Source organism: Acinonyx jubatus, chromosome X (genome assembly GCF_027475565.1).
Source record: "Acinonyx jubatus isolate Ajub_Pintada_27869175 chromosome X, VMU_Ajub_asm_v1.0, whole genome shotgun sequence".
NCBI classification, from domain to species: domain Eukaryota; kingdom Metazoa; phylum Chordata; class Mammalia; order Carnivora; family Felidae; genus Acinonyx; species Acinonyx jubatus.
Window position 1 is genome coordinate 120,096,675 of NC_069389.1, and position 21,771 is coordinate 120,118,445.

Consider the following 21,771-nt stretch of genomic DNA (forward strand, 5'->3'; position numbering starts at 1 on the left):
TTGGAGATTTAGGGGTGTCACCTATTATAAAGAATTAAGATGGGAGCCAAGCAGAGATGGACACAGTAATTGATCAAAGCTGGCTTAGAGGGCCTGGCTTAGGGGCGAGGCCACAGTGTGCCCAGAGCTCAACACAGTCACCCAGAGGCAGCTGCGGACACCTGGGGCCTCTTCCTCGGGATAGGGCTCACACGGGCCAACTCGCCACCAACCAGGGAGGCCAGGCGGTACCCTCCTGGCGGACTGGTGCACAGAGCCCAGAGAGCCCAGAGGGTCAAAGAGGAGCACACCGGCTCCCTTATCAAGAGTGGGTGGTCAGCGGGACCCCTCACCTCTCTGGTGAGGAGTGTCCCAAAGGAAGACTTGAAAAGAACCTGAGGGCAGAGGGAGTTTAAGCCCCGGTGTAAACTTTTATAGAAATTTAAATCTTGGGGCTCATCTGTGGAAAAATTCACCGTTTCCCTCTCTGCTACTCACCCTATACACTTTGAGCCCTTTTGATGCCAGATGTGTGGGTTTTTTCCCCACACTGGCCAATTCAACACCAGCCGGGTGTCCTATGGTTCAGTTCAGTTCTGACACCAACTGGGAGTAAGTACAGACCCCACAGCTTAAGGTGTCAGTCCCATTAGATCGTCCCTCACTTCAGACACCAAATGAAAGTAGTGGGCCCCTAGGTTCCCCACGACTTCTGCCCAGCTTGGCTACAAATTGGCGGTCCCCAGGACCCCCCTCCTTGATTTTGCTCGTTGGCCAGAACAGCTCACAGAGCTCAGGGAAACACTAAATTAGGCTTACCACCTTATTACAGGACATGACAAGGGAGGCAGATGGACAGCCAGATGAAGAGCTACATAGGGCAGGGTCTGGGAGGGCCCTGAGTGCAGCAGCTTCTGTCCCCGTGGACTTGGGATGCACCACTCTCATGAGTATTTGTTTATGATGTAGCTTCTGTTGAAGGAAAAACAATAAAAGAACTAAAAATTCAAGTGTCCATCAGCAGAGATGGGGAGGTGAGGTAGGAGTTTGAGAAAGTATTTTCTCACCTTTTAGAGTGGGAGGTCAACAGAAACTGTTTGAAGTCAAAATATCAAGAATTAGAGGTGTCACCATATTTACAGTTATGCAGGCATCCCTCAGAGTGAAAAATCGGTCCAGTTAAATATGGTTATCACTAGGGCATGAATATGCTCAGAGAGGGGAGACTTTCTTTTGAGTTTTTATTGCTACCTGTGCCCCATTTTGAGTTGTATAGTAACATAAGCATGTATTTTCTTGATTTTGTACTTTCTTGAGGTGTAATTCACATTCTTAAGTATATGATTTGATATGTTTTGATAGGTACACACTTGTGAAACTATCGCTGCAATTAAGAGGATAAATATATCTATCACCCCCTCCTCCAAAAAAAAGCCAGATTTAGGTTTTTTTTAATATAGTCTATATTTAGGAATTTATGGGCTTTAATTCTCTTTGGGCTACAGCATGACTTAATTTAGAACCTTTTTTTTTACTTCAAGGGGTATTCTAATGATGATACAGTGATTTTTTTGAAGTCTGTAGTGTTGTATTCATGTGATCTTCTTACGTATCCTGAGGAAAACCTATAAAGGTAATAAGAACCTCTGGTGATTTTTTTTTTTTTTAATGATCTGTTTCCCATAGAACGTCTAGTGGTTAGATGGTGGGATTACAGACTTTGGATTGGGGAATAGACACTCAAGTCTTCCTTGCTTTCCAAAGGCTCATCTGTTCTCGGAGGTGTTTACTCCAGCCAGAGCTTCCCGAATGCATACACTGCACGCTTGAGTAGGAGTCACAGGCTAGGGTGTCGGAATAACATGCCTCCATTTAATAAAGCTTGGCTTCTCCTCCCCTTCCCTCCCCCCTGCCCTCCCAGCACTTCCTCGCACCTGCGGCTGCCCCTTCCGCATGCAGTGGGAGTTAGGGAGAGAGGTCAATTTGGAGTCCGGAGTGCCAGTTGGAAACAGAATTTCTGTAGAAACCAGCCTAAGATTTATGGTTAACTACACTTCATGATGCCATTAGTGCCAACAGCTGAGCTGTGCTCTGGGTCAAATGTGGGGGCTTTTGTGGTTTTTGGGTTCCCTTTTGTTTTGTTTCTGTGGGCTGGTCTGGGAGCAGAACCGACGTTTTGTATCATTGTTTCTATGGGGAAAATGCCTTCAGTGTTCCAAACAGGCACACAAGTGAACTTTTGAAACACTGCCTGTTCGCAGGCTTATAATGGTACTTGCCAGAAGGGGTTTGTGTTTAAAATAATGTAGTTTGTCTTCGCCTAAGGGTAATATGTTTCTCCAAATCAGAGACTTGCCTGAGAATTCTGGGACAAATGTGTTCGGATTGATTTGATACCGAATGAAACTTGGAGGGCAAATGTGTTAGGATTGAGCCGGTTGGTTTAGTTAGCGGATTATCATGTTCCATCGGGATGGGCTGCTGAGTTTAACAGCATCTTTCACAGGTCAGTGGGAATGTGCCCGTGATGACGATGTTCTGTATTTTAACTAACAGGTTTTCAGGAGGCCTGATATAAGGGTAAGGATATGTGGCTTTCCGCACATGGGCCTCCTACTTGTGTGTGTCTGTGCTTGATCAAACACTCAGTCTATTTAGTGCTCTTTACCTTCTCACTGGGTTTATGAGTCACTCAGATCAACTTGCGCTGCTGTGTCATAGCTTTAAGTGTTCACTAGAAACGCTTTATTCGTCACAGTGTTTTTACGTGCAACAAACGCCAGTGTTTGTGAGGGCAGGGTGCCAAAGTTGTTGCCGGCGTGCAGTACTGACTTTTGTTGGGTTACATGAATTCTGACTGAATGGATATTCATGGCAGGGGCTTCTGTGGCCAGGCCTTCAGAGTCCTCTTTTTACCTTGTTTGCCATGTAACTCATGCTAAAGAACTTAACAACAACAACAGAGTGCTCATTTGCTGTCCATCCTAAGTCAGATTTCAAGTCACCTTGCTGTGTGCATGCTGAATCGAAGGAACGCAAGTGCTCGTCTCCAGTATAAATTTAGGGGAACCAGTGCCAACGAGTAGTTCTTAAAATACAGATGTAGCTGTTATGGGGACTGGATTACAGCTTATATTTTCCTCATGACTTTCCTTCCCTTTATTTCAGAATATTCATAAAGCAAGACAAAGATTGGTAATGTGCATGTGTTTGAAACTGAGTATCAGATGTTGAAAACTAACCTATTTCCATTCAGTGAAAATAACGTGGATTTTAACAGAATACTTTAATGACTTGAGTTTAAAAATGTTAATCTTAAGAGAAGCCAATGAAGCCGTACAAACACAAGCAGGTTAAGTCAAATTCTTGTTATCCTAGTTGGTGTATCTTTGTTTAATCTTGTTTTTCATCATGTTTTCCTTTGCTCGTGGGAATCATTTTCTTTCACTGATTCACGTTGTTAAATATTCGTCTTTGGCTTTCTGTTTGCATGGACTTTTAACTACTGTGTGGTTTTTGGTTATTCAGTCATTCATTTTTCTGTTTTCAAAAAATTTTTATCAAAGAATGATTCCTTTTTCTTTGCATTTAAAAAGATGGAAGTTTCAAAAAACATTGCATTTTAGAAATTACCCTGCTTTGAAGGGTAGCAGTAACAACTGTGTACTAAATTCAGTCTGATGATAAATGTATTAAGTAGCTATTTTAGTGTATGGACAAAAATGAAAGGTGAGAAACAGTAACTTTTAAAGCTTAGCTACTTCCTCACTGATTGCCTTTTAAAGAAATGCAGTCATGGGAGCCCAAGTTTCATGAAGAAAAAAGTATCATGTTAATATTTTCAGCCTCAGAGAGTTGATAAAACTTTTAAAAGGGGTTATAGTCTTGTCGTCTTCGGCATTTATAGGCTTTCTACCACCTGCTGAACCAGCAGTCCAACCTTTAAAGTTTCCAAAACAAATTGCTTCTATGGAGAAGTTAAATTAAGCACAGTATACCTTTAAAGGGATTGGAAAACACTGAAATAAAGATACGTGACCTTTTAGCTGTCTCTTGGAAGCACATTGATACTGTAACTAGAAATATTTAAGGTGGTATGATTCATAAAGCACAGTATTTATTTAGCGGTAATTAACAGATCCCATGTGTATGTATGTCTCCAGCATGTACCATGTGCATGTGCATGCGTGTGGAAAGCTCGTTAATACTAGTGCAGTTGAGCCCTGAACAGTAGTTCTTTAGTGTACATGAATACTTACTGTGTTTAAAATATATGTCTACGAACTGCCTCTGTATTTTGGCTTGGTTTTGTCCTTTACTTGGTTACAATTGTATGCTTTATTTTCTCCAAGCATATTATGTGTCTGTTATTTTGTTTCTTTGCCATATGCTGTAGTATTGCTTGATTTTAAAAAGACAGTGCCTTCTTTGAAATCCATGATGTTTGTTTGCTTTTCATTTTTCTACCCCAACACAAACACAGAATAGATACTGCATTTTAGGCTGAGGATGCTATTTCCTTAACTCCAAGGGGGAAAATGTGATTTGCAAAGCCGTGAAAGGTGTGTCGACTTTTACATGCTTACTGTCTCTTTAAAAAAGAACTTCTGTCCTTTCACCTGTCTGTTTGTACGTGTTTCTCTTTCTCCTCTTTGCCTTTTCTTGTCCATGCACCTGGTGCTGTGCAGGAGATTCAGGAAGAACACAATGGCTACCCTTCTGAAGCTGAAGCTGATCAGGTGGCAAGTTCTACGTGTTCATCTGTTCGTAGCTACAGATCGTGTACTTAGAAGCCATTTCATACTAGATTTCTAGATGATAAGCAAATGCTTTTACCACTATAGCAGTGCCCTCCTGTCCGAGTTTGGTAGATTCCATTATGACATTATTTGCAAAAATTGGTTTATCCAACATTTTGTCAACCAGAAATTTGTTCATTTGTGCTTCTTGGTCTTCCCAGGTAGGATTAGCCATGAGGTAGTGAGCAGTCACGACAGGGTTCAGAAATGCCTCTACAAAGATTGAGAGGGGACAGATGCATATGCTCAGGGCGCTCCTCGAGGATGTAGACGTTGCTTTATTCAAATTCGCAATGTCCGTGCCCAACATGATACCTGGCATCTTACAAGTATTTGTGGAGCGAGTCCATATAGTTTGTATTTATTAATCAGAAGAAGAAATCATGCATCAAGTATTCTTGAGTGCTTACTCTTTGCTCAGTGCCTTTAGACTCTCTGGAGGCTTTGAAAGCAGCGCAGCTTTCTCCAGAGTTTATGTCGCATCTCGATACATGAAAGTGCTAGAAGAGGAGCTCCAGGGAAGCATGGCCAGCCACTCCCACACCCCCCATGCTCAGCTGTGCCTTTGCCCAGCCCGCCCTTCTTTGGTGACCTTGGAAGCACCTTGAAGTGCCTGATTTGGAAACCACTGCTTTTGGCGTGCAGCCACTTGCAGACACTGCCCACCCAGCAGCCTAGACTCACGATGAGGAAGGTGGTAGAGGAGCCGGGCCATTCGGGGGCAGGGTCCTCGGGGACGAACTCAGGGAGCTGGTGGGCCTTCTGCTGCGCTTTCAGGGTCACTGGAACAGGAAATTCTTCAGCTGGGCAACACTTGGAGCAAAGACACCAAGAGGCCTGGGTGTGTGCGTGAGATCAAATTTTGTCCACAATATTCCATTCTCTGATTATACTGCACATGGGTTGGATAAATCAAGGGTCAAATCATGTCTTGTGCAACTTTGTAGTTGCAGTCAAAGCTTAATATAGCACAAGTGCGAGTCCCATTTCCTAACACCAGCTTTATAAAGGGAATCTACTGTACTCACAAAATAATGAGCCTTTAAAAACTATTCTCTTGAATTCCTATGCTGAAGGTAAATGTGTTTCCTGTACAAAATAAACCTTTTATGGGAAAATCAGAAGCAGTGGGATCATTTGTTTTGTTCTGATAGGTGCTTTTCCATCATTATAAAGCATGCCCCAGATTTAATTCCTGTGAGTGAGAGGTTTGTCTCACTCTGTCTCACCAGCCCGTTCATGCCTCATGGAAATAACACAGGTATTTCAAGCTGAATCTATCATGACTGTAGAAGAGAGGAGACGTGGCCTCTATCTTGAGAGCCTAGTACATTCTCAAAATGATCCCAGTCACCGGTGTGTCCCATCTGCAACATTTTAGTAGCTAGTCCTGGGTTGAGGACTTTAAGGTATTTGATATGGCTTGTTATAAAGCTTAATGTGAATCACATCTCCCCACACCCCGGACCGACCCCCCCCCCCCATTCCAGGTTCAGTTGATTAGAGCATCTTACTTTAGTACATATATTTCAAAATAACCTATCCTCACTTATTTTTAAATATAAGTTAAGGAATTTAGGTTTATAGTTGATAATATTTAGCCTTTAAAATAAGCTTTAATAGTGTAATATTTGAAGTAACTTTAAACTTAGATATTTATTGAACTAGTTTTCTCACTTTGTAACTGTCATAAAATTAGTCACTGGTTCAGACAAGAGAAAGCAGACTTTCAAATTAAGGCTTCTGTTAAGACTGGTGATGCTGTTAACATTTCTAAAACTGGACATTTAAAAGTATAAATATTGGCTAATGCTTTATTGCATTAAAGATGTTTCCAAATTGGGTGTGAGTATAAAAATGATTCCATTAACAATTCTCCATTTAACCTTTAACAGTTCTCTATGTCCCTAAAAGTTTTGGCTGACACTGTTTTAAAAACCAATCCAGACTAAAAAATTGAACTGAATAAAATTGTTTGGAGGTAACAGCGACCCTCAATTTGTATTTTAACTGTGTGTCTTAATAAGGATGGACCATGTCATTTTGTGCCCTCCGTATAGGACAGACATACCCTGATCAACAGTTAGCATTGAATCTACTTTTTATGTTTTGCCTTTGTTCCTTTCTTTGTTTTATAAAACAATGATAAAACTACGATGTATAGGGTTTTTAAATTGACCTTTAAGTCCCATTAATAAAACATATTGAAATATTCTTGTAACTATGCATGCAAATCATGGTTGTTTTGAATTTTGAATAATTTAGAATTATAAAAGATATTCATTTTAAAAATTTTACTTCACAAAATTATGCTGAAAATTTAGTATTGTCTGACCTGTTTTCCATTGAACACTAGTGGCCTCCCGATGTTAACATTTTTTCGCGAAAGCAGCCCCTGATCAAATAGGTACTGGAAATGCCGCATACTCTAGTGCCCTCTTGCTGATTCGGTGTGCATTAACATGCTAAAGACTTGTCTCACTAAAATAAGAAATTTAAAAAAACACAGTTTAGCTTTTCTTTAACCCAGTATTACCTAAACTTCGAAGAAAACAAAAAAGACTACATCTCCTGGGAATTTAATGCTCTATGAAACATGGCTTGGGAATTGCTGAGGTTTTGAACACCTTATTCTTATTCGTGACACATTGTGTCAGAGATGCTAAGGAGAAAGTAACCAGTTTCCTTGGCAGCATCTCATGGGGTGGCAGTAACTTGGGATAGGCCCCTCAGGCTCCTGTCCATAGCTTTGTAGTTCGAACACCATTTTCTCAGTTCCCCTGAGCCATCCAGCACCATCCGAGCACACTCACAAGAAACTGGCTAGTTGGGCAGCAGGGCCAATCTGGACATTTGGGAATATGGGCGTGTATCTCCGCAGCCATCCAAGACAGCATTTTCCCAGTATCATTGTAGCCAGGAAGCCTAATAAGTCATTAGCAATTTGCTTGGTGAGTGTGGAATCCACGCAGAGGGCATTGGTTCCAGAAAAGGCTGATGGACACACCGTGTTCCACAGTAGTGATGGGCATCCTTGTCTGCCAGATGGGAGCACGCGCTCACAGCCTGGATGGGACGCACACTGACAAGCCCACTCGCCACCCTCCACCCCCACGCTTTGTGCGCACACACGGGTAGCTGAGCTGCAGCACGGAAGCCCAGGGCTTTCCTTAATGTTACTGCCATGAGACCCCCTCCCTGGTTAAAGATCAGACTTCAGAGTTTCTCACACTAGATAGTGCTCACAGGCTGGGTGGGGAATGTCTACAGCTAGCTAAGCACCTACATCTAATGTTGACTTCATTTGTGTTAGTTTCATGCTCAGAAGGTAACCTTTTTCTGACCTTATGTCCAAATTCTGGAGGCACCTTATGATAGCTGTCTGTGTAGTGATTACAGTATCTATCTGTCATGTCAAGCCATTTCTGTATTAATGCTTTCTAACTGTGAATTAAATATGTGTAACAATTTGCTAGAATATGCAGCATGGTGTCCTGTGATGCTGAGCTTTGAGATTGTCTTGTAAGGGGAGGGGGCGTCCATTTTGCACGCTTCTGTAGCCATGTAGCAAGAGCACAGAACGCCACAATTCTTCTGGGTATACAGCAGGAAAGTGAGATTTACTCCTGTTTGGTTTTTTGCCAGGCTCTAAGAGATGGAAATAAACTGGCACAGATGGAAGAAGCGCCACTTTTTCCAGGAGAATCAATCAAGGCCACTGGTAAGTATAATGAGTACACTTTGCTTATAGGGAGCCATAAAATGAAATGGCACTTGTGAGCACAGGTGATGTATATGCTGGAGATCAGCCAAACCAATTTAATTAGAGGACGAAGGAACTACGTCTATTCATTCTTATTAATGTCTTCATGACCTGAAGAGAGAGAAGACTATATAGGACCACTCTAAGTTCCAACTGAGTGTGAACCGAAGGCTGATTAGACGCCGACTGTAAAGTAATGGTTTGTTGCAGTCCTTCACTGTAAGGAAAATATGTTGACAGAAGATCCATATCCTATTTTAATAAAGTTTTGAGAAGTTGGCAGAGCAATTTCAGTGGCTTATGAGATTCCAGAAAGTACAGTTTGATCACAAGGAAAAGAGCGTGTGTTGCCACCCCGCGTTGTAACGGTGGCGGCGTGAGCAGCGCCAGGCATTTCGGCAGCCAGTGCACCATGCCGTGGGTGCAAGGGAGGGCGGCTGGTCACGACCTGGTCACCTCATGATGGCCGGGGTGGGTTGGATAGTCTAGTTGCCAGGCAGAGTGTTGCCTTCTTTCCTCATGGCGCCCTCTCATAGAGACTGCTCAGTCTCAGAGTATAATCGTCTTGTGTCAAGAACGTCTGAGTAGCTGGGCTCTCCTACCAGGACCTCCAAACAATACTGCTGCTGAGTATCCTGGTCTGTGGCTCCAGACCCTGCTTATCCCATCCCATCCATGGTTTTGAAACTCTTGTCTTTAGCTTCTGGAACTTCTGGCCTCTCTGTTCCTTCTCTGGGAGTTCCTGTAGTCCTGCCTCCACACTGCTTTTGTAATGATCTGACTAAAATGCAGAGCTAATTACATCATGCCTCTCCTTCTCTAGACAGGAAAGCACACAGATTTCAAATATACAACATGAAGAGTTTTGACACATTATACACCTGGGAACCCATCATCACAGTCAAGATAATGAACATATCCATCACCCCCAGAAGTTTCCTCGGACCCTTTATAATCCCTGCCTCCCACTCCGTCTCCCCCATCCCAAGCACTGTAGACTGTATTTTTTACGGTTTTATAGAAATGTAATCATTGAGTATTTCCTTCTTTTGTCGAGTTTCTTCCACTCAGCATAATTAGTTTGATATTCTTCCACATTGTGGCAAGGGTCAACACTCGTTCCTCTTTACTGCCAAACAGTGTCCTATTGTGTGGCTACAAGACAGTTCGCTTATCCAGTCATCTATTGGTAGATATTTGGGCTGTTTCTACTTGGCGGCTGTTACAGATAAAGCTGCTGTGAACCTTCATGAATAGGTCTTCTGTGGCCTCATGTGCTATCATCCTTGCTGCGTGCTTTGACCCAGCCCCGCTAACATCCAACAACTCTGTGCTCTCTTCTTCCTCCCTCCCTTTGCCCCATCCCTCCTCACCCTCCTCCTTCCCTACTGATCTGAGTGGATCCTTTTCCGAGCTCTTACTGTGTCCACAGGGTTATGATAGCATTTGTGAGGCTATAGTATAATGGTGATTTTTTTGTGTAGTGCCTCTCCTAGGGCTTGGCTGTTTGTAACCAGCGACTCTGCCCGCTTTGCCCTCTAAGCCCAACAACAGGCGCTGCTCGTTAGATACTGAGCTGTGGAAAAGTCTAATGGAAGTGTTTTGAGAATCTGGCTGGATGACAACTTTAGTGCCTTTAAATGTCCCACTGAAACTCCTATGTAGCTGTGTACGCCCCTGTTATTCCTGTGGAGTGGCACTTAGAGAAGATGGTGAGAATGTGGTACCTTTCGGATGGGTGTGACCTTCCGAAAACCCGCAGGAATCCAGTATGTTGTTGAGAGTGATGCTAAATATGTTGGATCAACAATAAGAAAACTCGACATGGAAGCTGATAAGGAATTTGAGGCAAAGAAGCCATTTTCCAGTTCACTGATGTGGTTCTAGTTTTTGTCATCTGTAAAACAGTTTCCTTTGCAGATACATTAGCTCTCAGTAGTAGTAATTTATGAAACAGCAGCCCAGGGTCTTCACAGTTTAATTAATGTGTTTTTGAATATGATGAATTTATCACTCAGGGAAAATGTTAACTACCTGGAGAACAATGACAAAATGTAACTTATTTTGAGGCCCTTTACTTAAGTGCCTCCCTAAGAAACAAATCAGAATTTTGTTTTACAAAATGAAATTTTCTTTCTTTCTTTCTTTTTTAATGTTTATTTATTTTTGAGACAGAGAGAGACAGAGCATGAACGGGGAGGGTCAGAGAGAGGGAGACACAGAATCCGAAACAGGTTCCAGGCTCTGAGCTGTCAGCACAGAGCCCAACGCGGGGCTCGAACTCACAGACCGCGAGATCATGACCTGAGTCAAAGTCGGCCGCTCAACCGACTAAGCCACCCAGGCACCCCTAAAATGAGATTTTCTTACGAAGACTAGCTATGTTGTTATTTAATGTAATAAAAATGTAAAATTCCTAGAAAACTGGCATCACAAATATATATATGTGGAAGCTCAAGAGTTATTGAAGCCCAAGTCTATGGCAGAAGTTGCTACTTTGGGTTTTTTCTTTCAGTGAAAGACGTCATGTACATTTGTCCATTTGTGGGAGCAGTGACTGGAACCCTAACAGTGACGGACTTTAAGATGTACTTCAAAAGTGTCGAGAGGGTAAGTTTTTAAAGGGGTATTTTATTTTTAAAGACACTTCAAAACAAAGTAAACAATAACGAAGAAAGTACAAAGAACCCTGAAACCTGAAATCCCATCACCCTGAGAGGACCAGAGGATAAGTTTTAACATGTGCACGTTTGCAAACAGATTGTGCATCTGGGAAAAAATGCTATTAAAGTAGCAGTCACAGGGGCGCCTGGGTGGCTCAGTCGGTTAAGCATCCCACTTCAGCTCAGGTCATGATCTCACGGTTTGTGGGTTCAAATCCTGCATCGGGCCCTGTGCTGACAGCTCAGAGTCTGGAGCCTGCTTTGAATTCTGTGTGTCCCTCTGTCTGCCTTCCCCCTGCTCAGGCTCTGTCTCTCTCTGTCTCTCAAAAATAAATAAACATTAAACAAATAAAAAAAACCCAAAAAATAAAGTAGCACTTACACCTGGTGGGAGGCGTTGAGTTATACTCTTGAACATCTACTTCATAAAGCAGGTTATAAATCAGACTTTGGTTTTGTAGTTGGGACAAAGAGGAAATGTGACATAAACAAATGTGTGTTTTAACCCAGCGAATACTTCAAGTATGAAAGCGCTGCTGACCAACAGTGATAGGTCTTCCTTTTAATTTGTCAACCCAGGACCCGAATTTTGTTCTTGATGTTCCCCTTGGTGTGATCAGCAGAGTTGAGAAGATCGGAGCACAGAGCCACGGGGACAATTCCTGTGGTATAGAGATCGTGTGCAAGGTATTGTACAAACACGGCTGAAACAGAGGGGGCGGTCAGCTTGGAGCTTTTTCTGATGCATTCTTCACGGTCTTTGGGCAGTGAGACTAACCGCTACTATTAGTAACTCCAGTGTTTTCTGGACAGGGGCCTCTTCACAACTTGTATTGGCTAATTCTTACCACTATGTAAGCAGTCTAAGTAAACCTCTTCTTTTCTGTTGAAGTGTTCTGATAAATGCGGTCCTGTAACCGCTGGTGTTATTTGTTACATTTCAGAGAAACCAAGTGAAAAGCAGAGATCAATACTGTTTTTTCAGTTTGTTGTTTTAACACTACCCTTCAAAACAGAGGATGGTCAAAGATTTCCTGAAGGAACAGCAGTATTCCATAAATTCTGTGATTAAACACACAGTGTCAGCACTTACACCTGAGCCGTGCTTATGTTTGGTTTCCTACCCTTTCTCCATTGGGTTAAGTAGAAATGTGTGTGATTACTTTAATGATGACTGGTCATTTAAGAAACACTTTAACTGGTATATTTTATTCCCTAATACTTTACCTCATGGGGCACACGTTATTAACGCCCCTACCTAAAGTACTGGGAAAGAGCCTGTGCAGCATCGCCAAGGTCCCTTCCAACAGTCGGGGTTTGCATTCCTGCCCATCTGTTTGCTGTGATCACGTCTCTGAAGATAGCTCCCTCCGGTTGGCCCCAGAGTGCAGTTGAACCCACTTTTTCAAAGAATCCTTTACTCTTGCAGATCATGAATCTGCTGGCACACTAGACTCCCTATGGACACTACATGGCCGTGCTGTCCTGTGCCAGATTGCATTTGCCCTTCTAGAACAGGCCGGGGTTCCACATGCGGAGATGTGTGAAACAGTTGTGCAACTTAAAGCAGAGCGATGATTTGATCCTGCATTTTGGGAACATGACATTTCCCTTCTTAGAACTCCCCAGTAGTTTGCCATCATCCTTAGGCTAGAGGGAAAATTTACCCAAAGCCCACGTGTCTGAGCTGGATGACTGCTGCCTGCAGTGTCCTCTCCAACCACCCTACCCTCCTTCTTGCCATCCCGGTTCCTTTAGCTGCTCACGTCCCCCTTGCCCCCCCCCCCCCCTTTGGAATCTTCCCACTTGTTCTTTCCTTTGCCATGTGTTCTTTCCTTTGCTGAGAATGCTTTTCTCTCTCAGCAATCCTAAATAGCAAGAGAGCTCAATGAGCTACCACCTCTGTAGTGGGAGGAGCTTGGAGGGAGGGCACACCAGGAAGTTACATTGTTTAGGCAGGTGCCTTGTGGCTGTTTAAAGATGTTTTCATGGCTGCGGTGAGCATTTGCTAATAGCTGCTTTAAAATGTTTTCCAGCCTAGTATTACTAGGGCCACGCTCCCAGCCCTCTCAGCTCATGCCGGGGAGCATTGCAAGATGTAGGGTTTGTTTCTTTTTTAACAAGTGGTACACAATTCAAAAGGTACCAAAGGTGTGTGTAGGAAAGAGTAAGTCTCTGTCCACCCAACCCCCAGCCACCTTGTTCCACTCGTGCAGGTACCTGCTGTTTCCAACTTCCCTGCACATCCTGGATGCACAAGCATGTATGTATGGTCTTTACAAATGTAGATGGTAGAATATTACATGGACCGTTCTGTCCCTTTCTTTTCCCCCTTAACAATATATCTTGGAAGCCCTGAACATCAGTACAGAAAGAACTGCTTCTGGTTTTTGTTTTTGTTTTTTTTTTTTTAATTTTTTTTAACATTTTATTTATTTTTGAGACAGAGAGAGACAGAGCATGAACAGGGGAGGGGCAGAGAGAGAGGGAGACACAGAATCCGAAGCAGGCTCCAGGCTCCAAGCTGTCAGCACAGAGCCCAACGTGGGGCTCGAACTCACCAACCGTGAGATCATGACCTGAGCTGAAGTCTGACGCTCAACCGACCAAGCCACCCAGGCGCCCCTGCTTCTGGTTTTTAACATCTCTTCAGTATTCGCTTAGCAGTACTATAGGTTATTTAGCCAGACCCTGTTGAGGGACATTTTAGTTCTTTCCCTTCTTCTCTGTTACAAGTAACATTGCGACAGTAACCTCATCACTTCCCAAATTGCTCTTGCTCGTAATTTCTTTGTGGTCATATTTATCTTCGAATTACATGTAATGTTAAAGAAGACCGAGATTTTTGTGTTTAATCAATGGCATAGGTTTAAAAAGGTCAGGGGATCCTGTTCAAAGCAGTCTTGGGGAAAAGTCAGAGCCACATCACTAGGAGTGCTCCTGTGGGCTTGCATTCGGGCCCGCGGCCAGCAGCTTGCATGGCGGGGCATTTAAGAAACTGTGATTTTGAGAAACAGCATTATAATTTCTGTAAGGAGTACACCGAGGGACATAGTCTTTATGTGATACAGAGTCCTTGCTATGAGTACAGAGAGAAACCTCTGGTACATTTCTGGTGTATGGATGGTGTAAAATCTGTAATCGACTTTTTGGGCAGCTAAAAGCTGATGATTCTGGGGCACAGCTTTAGCAGTAAGTGCACAGGACCCGGTCGCACATCTTCCAGGCACGAGCCACCTTCTTGGTTCCATTCTGGATGAGTTATTTCCCCAACATGTCCCCGTTTATTCCAGTTTCCAGAGTTGCTTTTATCTTGTGGGGAGTGTTTCTGTTCATTGGCTTTTGTTAGTAGAAGCAATATCTAACATGATTAATCTCATTATAGTATTGTGGCTGCCTCATAGATACTCAATAAATGTTGAATAAATGAGTTTTGCTAATTGTTTAATAGGATATGAGGAACTTGCGACTTGCTTATAAACAGGAAGAACAGAGTAAACTTGGGATATTTGAGAACCTCAACAAACACGCATTTCCTCTTTCCAATGGGCAGGTAAGTACACCCAAATAAACCATTTTTGCATGCATTTGGGGGGTGGGTGTCCAAAAGTCATGTTTAATTTTTCCTTTTTTTCAGAGGTTTCTTTCATCTCATTTCTCTCTGTTTGTAACTAATACCAGGATATTTAAAATTTGTCAGTTCTGTGTAACAATTAAGAAAACTGCCAACTTGTTGCTTCAAAATTTATAGGTTAAAGTAGAAATCTTAATCTATTCAGCTATGAGCTGAATGAAGAGCTTTAGTATTGGGTATATGATATAGCAGAGAAATATCAACATGTATATTTTGTATTTTTTGTATCCAGACTCTCTTTGCATTCAACTACAAAGAAAAATTTCCGATAAACGGATGGAAAGTTTATGATCCTGTATCTGAATATAAGAGACAGGTAAAGTATGATGCTTATCGAACCGAAAATAGTGGGTGGAGCTTTTTTTTTCCTTTTCTCAGAGGTTAGGAATGTAGCGGAGAAGAAACCATTTGAAACAGGTTGTGCATGTGACTCCCTTAGCCTGTAGGCTCTTCATTCTCCCGATGCCACACCTTTCGTTACGCTGCTCTTTGTCCTTTTTCCAGAGGCCAAGTGGAGTACAAGCACAGGGGTTTACAAAGCAAATTGGCTGGGGTGGGTTTTATTAGGTACTCTGGTGATGAGTTGATGAGTAAGGATCAAACCAATGGCTTAAATTAGATGATGTGTGTGGCCTGACTACATCAGTATGCTGTGGTGTTCCTATACCTATGTAGTTTTCAGTGCATTGTCAGTTTCAAGATGTTCTTATAAGAGACTGTTTGCATGACATTTAATCTTTGCCCCCACTATATATTTGGTATGGTGGTTTACATTACTTATTTTATAGATGTTTGTAAAAAGTTTCTGTACATGTTCATGTACATGTTGTTTCCTAAACAACTTTCATGGGTTTTTCAAAGGCAACACCATCCTCATTCTATATAGAAAACACAACAAGAGGGGCACCTGGGTGGTTCACTTGGTTGAGTGTCCAACCCCTGGTTTCAGCTCAGTCATGATCTCACGGTTTTGTGAGTTTGAGCCCCACATTGGGGATTCTCTCTCTCCCTCTCTCTTTTCTCCTCCCCTGCTCATGCTGTCTCTCTCTCTCAAAATACATAAATAGACTTTTAAGAAAAAGAAAACACAACAAGAAATATATATGGGATTCGATTCTAGTATATAATTTCCATTTTAAAATATGTTTAGAAATTCTTCTGTTTCATTACATTTTTAGACATGGGTAAGAAGTGGATTGTGTTAGATAAATATATATTTAAACTTTTAAGTAGCAATGAACAACAAATTATAAATGGATTTTAGGGGAAAATAAGAAATGGATGTGGTTCATGCCTAGTATTTTTTGAAAGTATAAAAGTTTGCTCCCCCCCTCCCCCACCTTCTCTAACGTGCTGCAGGGCTTGCCAAACGAGAGCTGGAAAATATCCAAAGTGAACAGTAGCTATGAGCTCTGCGACACCTATCCTGCTGTCATTGTGGTGCCAACTAGTGTAAAAGATGATGACCTTTCAAAAGTGGCGGCCTTTCGAGCAAAAGGCAGAGTCCCCGTAAGTGATAAACATCATCACTCAGGCACAAACACACACTGTATGGGATCTAACATGGAAAGAACAAGACAGAAAAACTCTAGTGAACAAAATAGAAAGTGGAAAACTTAGCTGAAAAACCTCAAAAGGCAGCTGCAAATGAGGAAGGAGTGGCAAGAAAGCGTGCTCTTCCGTTGACAGTATGTGCATCTCTGGTTTCCATGAGTCCTCTTAGAGCAAATACACTTTCTTAGATGCTAAGTGGAATACTATAGCTGCACGACAGGACATGATTACAAAAGCAGACATAGGAGCCAGCAGGGGGTGAATTGTTTTAACCAGTTTTATCGAGGTATAATTGATACACAAAAACCTGCACATGTACAGCTTGATGAGATCGAACATATGTATACACCCGTGACCCTCTCACCATAATCAAGGAGGGAGTTAACGTTTTTGAACTTAGCATTTGTGGTCGGGTATAATCCTGCCACATATGTGATGGTTAAGACATAAAGATGTTTTTAAATTAGGAGACAAAATAAAACTAATCATTCAAATAGGAGTGGGGCTTGACATTAGTTATAGTTTGACTTAGTTTGTTTTTCGTAGAATACAATTTTAGTGGTGGATGGGGATTTTTGGAGCTTATCGAGTCAGACTCCTTCCAACCTGACTCAAAAACAGTGAGTTCCATGGCCACTATCATGCTGTGCTTGGTTTTACTCATCATGTTTGAGAAAAGTACACAGAAGAAGCTGTGCTTGAAGAGAGAACTTATTTTTAAGGCATGGTGATCAGGGGACAGGGGAATCAGGGTGATCAGGGGAACTGTACTAATGTTTGTTGCTTATAAACACCAGGTGTTATCATGGATTCATCCAGAAAGTCAGGCAACGATTACCCGTTGCAGCCAGCCACTTGTGGGTCCCAATGATAAACGCTGCAAAGAAGATGAAAAATACTTGCAAACAATAATGGATGCTAATGCACAGTCTCACAAACTTATCATCTTTGATGCCCGACAAAACAGCGTCGCTGATACCAACAAGGTACACTCTCAACAAAGTTGCAGAAACGGCGGATCTTTTCTTAATGCAGTGGCCATAGATTGTTTTGCGGTTCAGTTAGACTGCTGAGTTCCTCCCCACCTGAAGGTGGGCTCCATCGGAGCAGCCCATTGCTGTTCGTCCCTGCTATGTGGCCTGTGGGCCTACATGTGGGGTCTCTTTCATGGCTTCTCCACAATCCATGGCTTCTCCACAATCCTGTCTGCTCCACTAGGTCAGCAAAGACCCAGAAAGCGAATTACCACCTAAAGGATCAAGTTTTAGTGAAATGATGGTGAGGCCGTTGGAAGTCCCTTTAACATGTGACATATGTGGTCTCTGTTAGAACACGGTCACCTGTGTACAACCGGGCAAATACACAAAGTTTCCGTAAATCATATGCGACAGTGGCATCTGCACACAGCTGCCATTTGATCCCCACCAGCCAAAGGGGGCAGGATCCTTCATACCCAGGCACAGCTATGAGACCACGCCTCCAGCACCTGGCCTCCAAGTAGGGAAGGCTCTCAACCGTGTCATTTCTGTTGCCCAAGAATGACTTTCTGACAGTGTGTTACTGCAGGCGTGCATCTGGCAGTCAGAGGACTTGGCCCTCTCTGTAAGTGCTTTCAGGGATCCGGAAGGTGGCGACAGCCTTACCGTCTCATGCTTACTTGTGAAATGACACTTGGGTAACAGACGTGTAATGAGCACCTACTAGGGCCAGGTGCTGGGGAATATGAAGGTGGACCAGGTGAGGTGCTGTATCATAGGAGGTGTCAGCTCAACATGCAGGGGGGCCAGGAGAGGGCCTGGCTAGCCCTGCTTGTGAAGTTGGACAAGGCTTCACGGAGTAGGAGGCATTTGAGTGGCTTTGGTGGTAGGTAAGAAGAGACGGGCGCGGGTCCCTATCTAACAGTGTTGCAGAGCACGTCGCTCATGAGACTGGCACAAAGGAAGAGGTCTGAGGGTGTGGTCACCAACCCCATGCCCAGCCTGTGTCCCCTCAGCAGTGCTTGGGAGTGTCTTTCTCTTGGCAGTCTGTGCCGGTTCTTGCTACGGTGATTATTCTGTCATTGACCATGATCTCCAAAACCCCTACCTCATGCCTCCTCTGCTCACTCTTGACAGAAGCCATTACCTTCTCCTTTGTAGGTCAAACAGGGCATCGGACATGGCATTTTCCCTCAGTCCTTGGGTGCCTGCTGTGTGTCACGGCTTGCTAGGCACTGGGGAGAGACGCTGAGCAAGCAATCACGTAGTGTGCCAAGTGGCATCCAGTGTGGCATGGAGAACATTAAGCGTGCTCTGAGGGAGGGTCAAAGGAGCACGGTTATTTGCTTCATGACCCTGGCAGCGACTTCATCCCTCTAGACCACAATTGCCTCGTCTCTAAAATGAGACTGGTGGTACGCCTACTTCCTGGAGTCAACGTGAAGGAGGTCCTCTAAACGGCCTGGGACAGGGCCTGTCCCAGAGGGAGCATTTCGGTTCGTGTTAGCCATCCCCATTCCTGACCTCAGAGTAAAATGCTCTGTCCACTTGGCCTTTGTGACATCTCGGCCCTCGGATCTCTCTCCAGCCTGGCCTGCTCAGTCTCCTTCACTAGCCCCTCCCCCCGTTCCCAACCTCAAAATGGTGGTGCTTCCTGAACTCCATACGGGCTCCTCTTTTCTACTTTTCACCATCTCCCCGGGGCCATTTTCTCCAATGCCGTGACTCCAGACACCCTCTGTATGTTGAATTTGACACCCGGATTTCCATCTCACCCTGATCCCTCCTGAAGTCGTGACAGCATTTCCATCCACTTGCCTGGTTGACATCTTTGCTCAGCCATTCCCCAGGTAATGGCTTCAGTGTGTCCAAATTGGCCTGAGAGGTGGGGCCATGAGAACCCTTGGCTTCCCAATCCATTCTGCTTGGCTTTTCCTCCAGGCTCTGCCCTTGGTGCCCTTGCACCCTGGCCAGGTTTCTGACCTTGCTGTAAGCCCCAGGCGCGTCTTCTGCAAGATGGGAGACGTAGTGAGTGGCATAGGGTGTGTAAGCATGAAAACTGAGAACGATGTGTGTAGCGGCCACAGTACGTGATGCCCATGAGCTTGCCACCCCAGTTGTGTGGCCAGAGGGGGTGGTGGTGGATGACTGGTGGTGCCAGTTATGGATATGGACAAGACTGGCAGAGGAACGGGCTGGGGAAGGAGATGGGCAGGAGAGGAGTTGCCCGTGGCCCTGTGCAAATTAGCACAAACAACTGGGTGGCTTACAACAACACAAGTTTCTTCTCTCACAGTCCAAGAGGACAGAAGTCTGCAATCTGTCGGGGCTGTGATCCCTCTTAAGGGCTTCAGGGGAGACTCTGTTCCTTGCCCCTCCCAGCCCCTGGAGGTTGCTCTGTGTGTATAGCCACAGTGCATCCATCTCTCCCTCAGCTCTCTACAGGGGCTTCTCATCCACGTGTCTGTGTCTTCCCCCCTCTCTCTTCTGAGGGTACCTTTGATGGCTTTTAGGGTTCGCCCAAGATAATCCAGATGGTCTCTTCATCTCAAGATCCTTGATTTTATGAGTCAAAGACCCTTTTTCTAAAAGAGGTCACGTTCACAATCACCCAGGATTTGATGTAGATATACGGGGGTGGGAGGGAGTGTTTTTCAGCCTCCCACAGGGGGTCATTCATAATTAGCTCCCCATGCTCCCTTAACTGGTGTGTCATTAACCCCGTCCATCTTTCCACCTGTCTGTGATGTCGCAGCACTATCCCAGCGCAACGAGAAGGCCGAGAAACTCTGTACTCACAGAGGCACTCTTCTAAACACCCAAGAGAGCAAGGGTGGCCCGCTGTGTGTGATGTCACGTGGAAGACACAGAAGCAGGACAGTAAACCACATGTCTGTGACGATTTTAACTGTAGTGTGGTGTCTCAGAAGTGAGCAAGGACATTTATCTGTCTAGGTCCTGGTTAACTCTTCTGCATGTAATATCATGTCACCTGCAAGCAGAGATGCTTTACTTCTTCCTTTCCGATCTGGATGCCTTTTATTTCTTCTTCGTGCCTAATTTCCCGGCAAGAACCTCTATCTAGTACCATGTTGGATAGAAGGGGTGCACGTAGTCAGCCTTGTCTTGTTCCTCATCTTAGGGGGAAAGCTTTCAGTCTTTCACCATTGGGTATATCAGCTGTGGGTTTTTCAACATGCCCTTAACTGGGTTAAGGAACTTCCTTTCTGTTGTTAGTTGTTTGAGTGGTTTTATCACGAACGGTATTGGATTTTTCAAAGGCCTTTCCTGTATCGAGATGATAGTGTTTTTTTTTTTTCCTTCATTTTAGTACTCTGGTGTATTACGCCGACTGGCTTTTGTATATTGACCATTGTAGTGGGTTGAATAGTGTCACCCAAAAGTTCATGTTCATTTGGAACCTCCGAATGTGACCTTATTTGGAAATAAGGTCTTTGTATATGCAATTAGTGAAGATGAGGTCATACTGGAGGAGGGGGGGACCTAAATCCAGTGACTGGCATCCTTGTAAGAAGGCCACATAGAGACAGACACAGACAGGGAAGGTGGCCATGTGATGACCAAACAGAGATGGGAGCACCGCAGCTGCATGCCGAGTGGCACCAAGCATTGCCACCAAAAGCCCGGAGCAAGGTGTGCAACAGTGTCCCTCAGAGCCTCCGGAGGGAAGCAAGCTTGCCACACACGTTGATCTCGGACCTCTAGCCTCCGGAAGTGTGAGGGAATAAGTCTGTGTTGTTTTGTGCCCCCTACTTTGTGGTACCTTGTTGGTGCAGCCCTAGGAAACTCGTACAACCCCCTTACGTTCCTGGAGTCAATCCCCCTCGGTCATGGTGTCCAATCTCCTTCCTATGCTGCAAGATGTGGTTTGCGAGTGTTGTGTAGGGGTTCCCTGCAGTGTGGCGTCCATATCATGGCCAGAGTGATCTTCTCAGTGTCTGGCTCTCAGTGTCTCGCACAGTCTCAGTGCATGGAGGCAGCGGCATCTACTTCCTGAACGGGGCCTTGAAAGCCCTCCCCCAGCCCGGCCCTTCCTTGCTATCTCCACGGCTCCCAGGGCCACATCCCCCGTGTGTGCTGCTGCTTTCAGTTCCCATAGCGGGTCCCGGTGTCCCCTCAGAGCCTTCGCCCCCACAGCTAAGCACTCCCCCATCCTTGAGATGACACCTCAAGTGTCACTTCCTCGGGGAGGTCTTTCCAGATGAGTGGAGCTCCCTCTGCGCTGTGGCACCTGGCACATTTTGTAGCTCTGAGCACGGTAGCACTTCCTCACTCAGTGCATAGCTAGCAGCTGGGCTGTTGGGTCCATGGTGGCAGGGAAGGGACTGTTGTGAGGACCCCCAGAACCCAGCTAGGACATAATAGCTGCTCCATGGCTGGA

At 44.4% G+C, this 21,771-nt stretch overlaps 1 protein-coding gene across 7 annotated transcripts in view; it reads left to right on the forward strand.

Annotated features, from left to right (window-relative positions):
• Nucleotides 1-21,771, forward strand: part of MTMR1 (myotubularin related protein 1) — a 64,168-nt gene that overhangs the window by 13,626 nt on the left and 28,771 nt on the right. For 2 of the 7 annotated variants that reach the window (XM_027053423.2, XM_027053422.2), the window contains 7 exons: nt 8,424-8,499; nt 11,057-11,151; nt 11,784-11,891; nt 14,656-14,757; nt 15,071-15,154; nt 16,198-16,347; nt 17,190-17,378. In XM_027053423.2, coding sequence (XP_026909224.1) covers nt 8,454-8,499; nt 11,057-11,151; nt 11,784-11,891; nt 14,656-14,757; nt 15,071-15,154; nt 16,198-16,347; nt 17,190-17,378 — 774 coding nt within the window. In that variant the 5' untranslated portion in view covers nt 8,424-8,453. Of the gene's footprint in view, nt 1-2,535; nt 2,560-3,147; nt 3,175-3,252; nt 3,332-4,667; nt 4,719-8,423; nt 8,500-11,056; nt 11,152-11,783; nt 11,892-14,655; nt 14,758-15,070; nt 15,155-16,197; nt 16,348-17,189; nt 17,379-21,771 lie in introns of those variants that run through there. The other 5 variants (XM_027053418.2, XM_027053415.2, XM_027053421.2 and 2 more) reach the window with 5 other exon arrangements.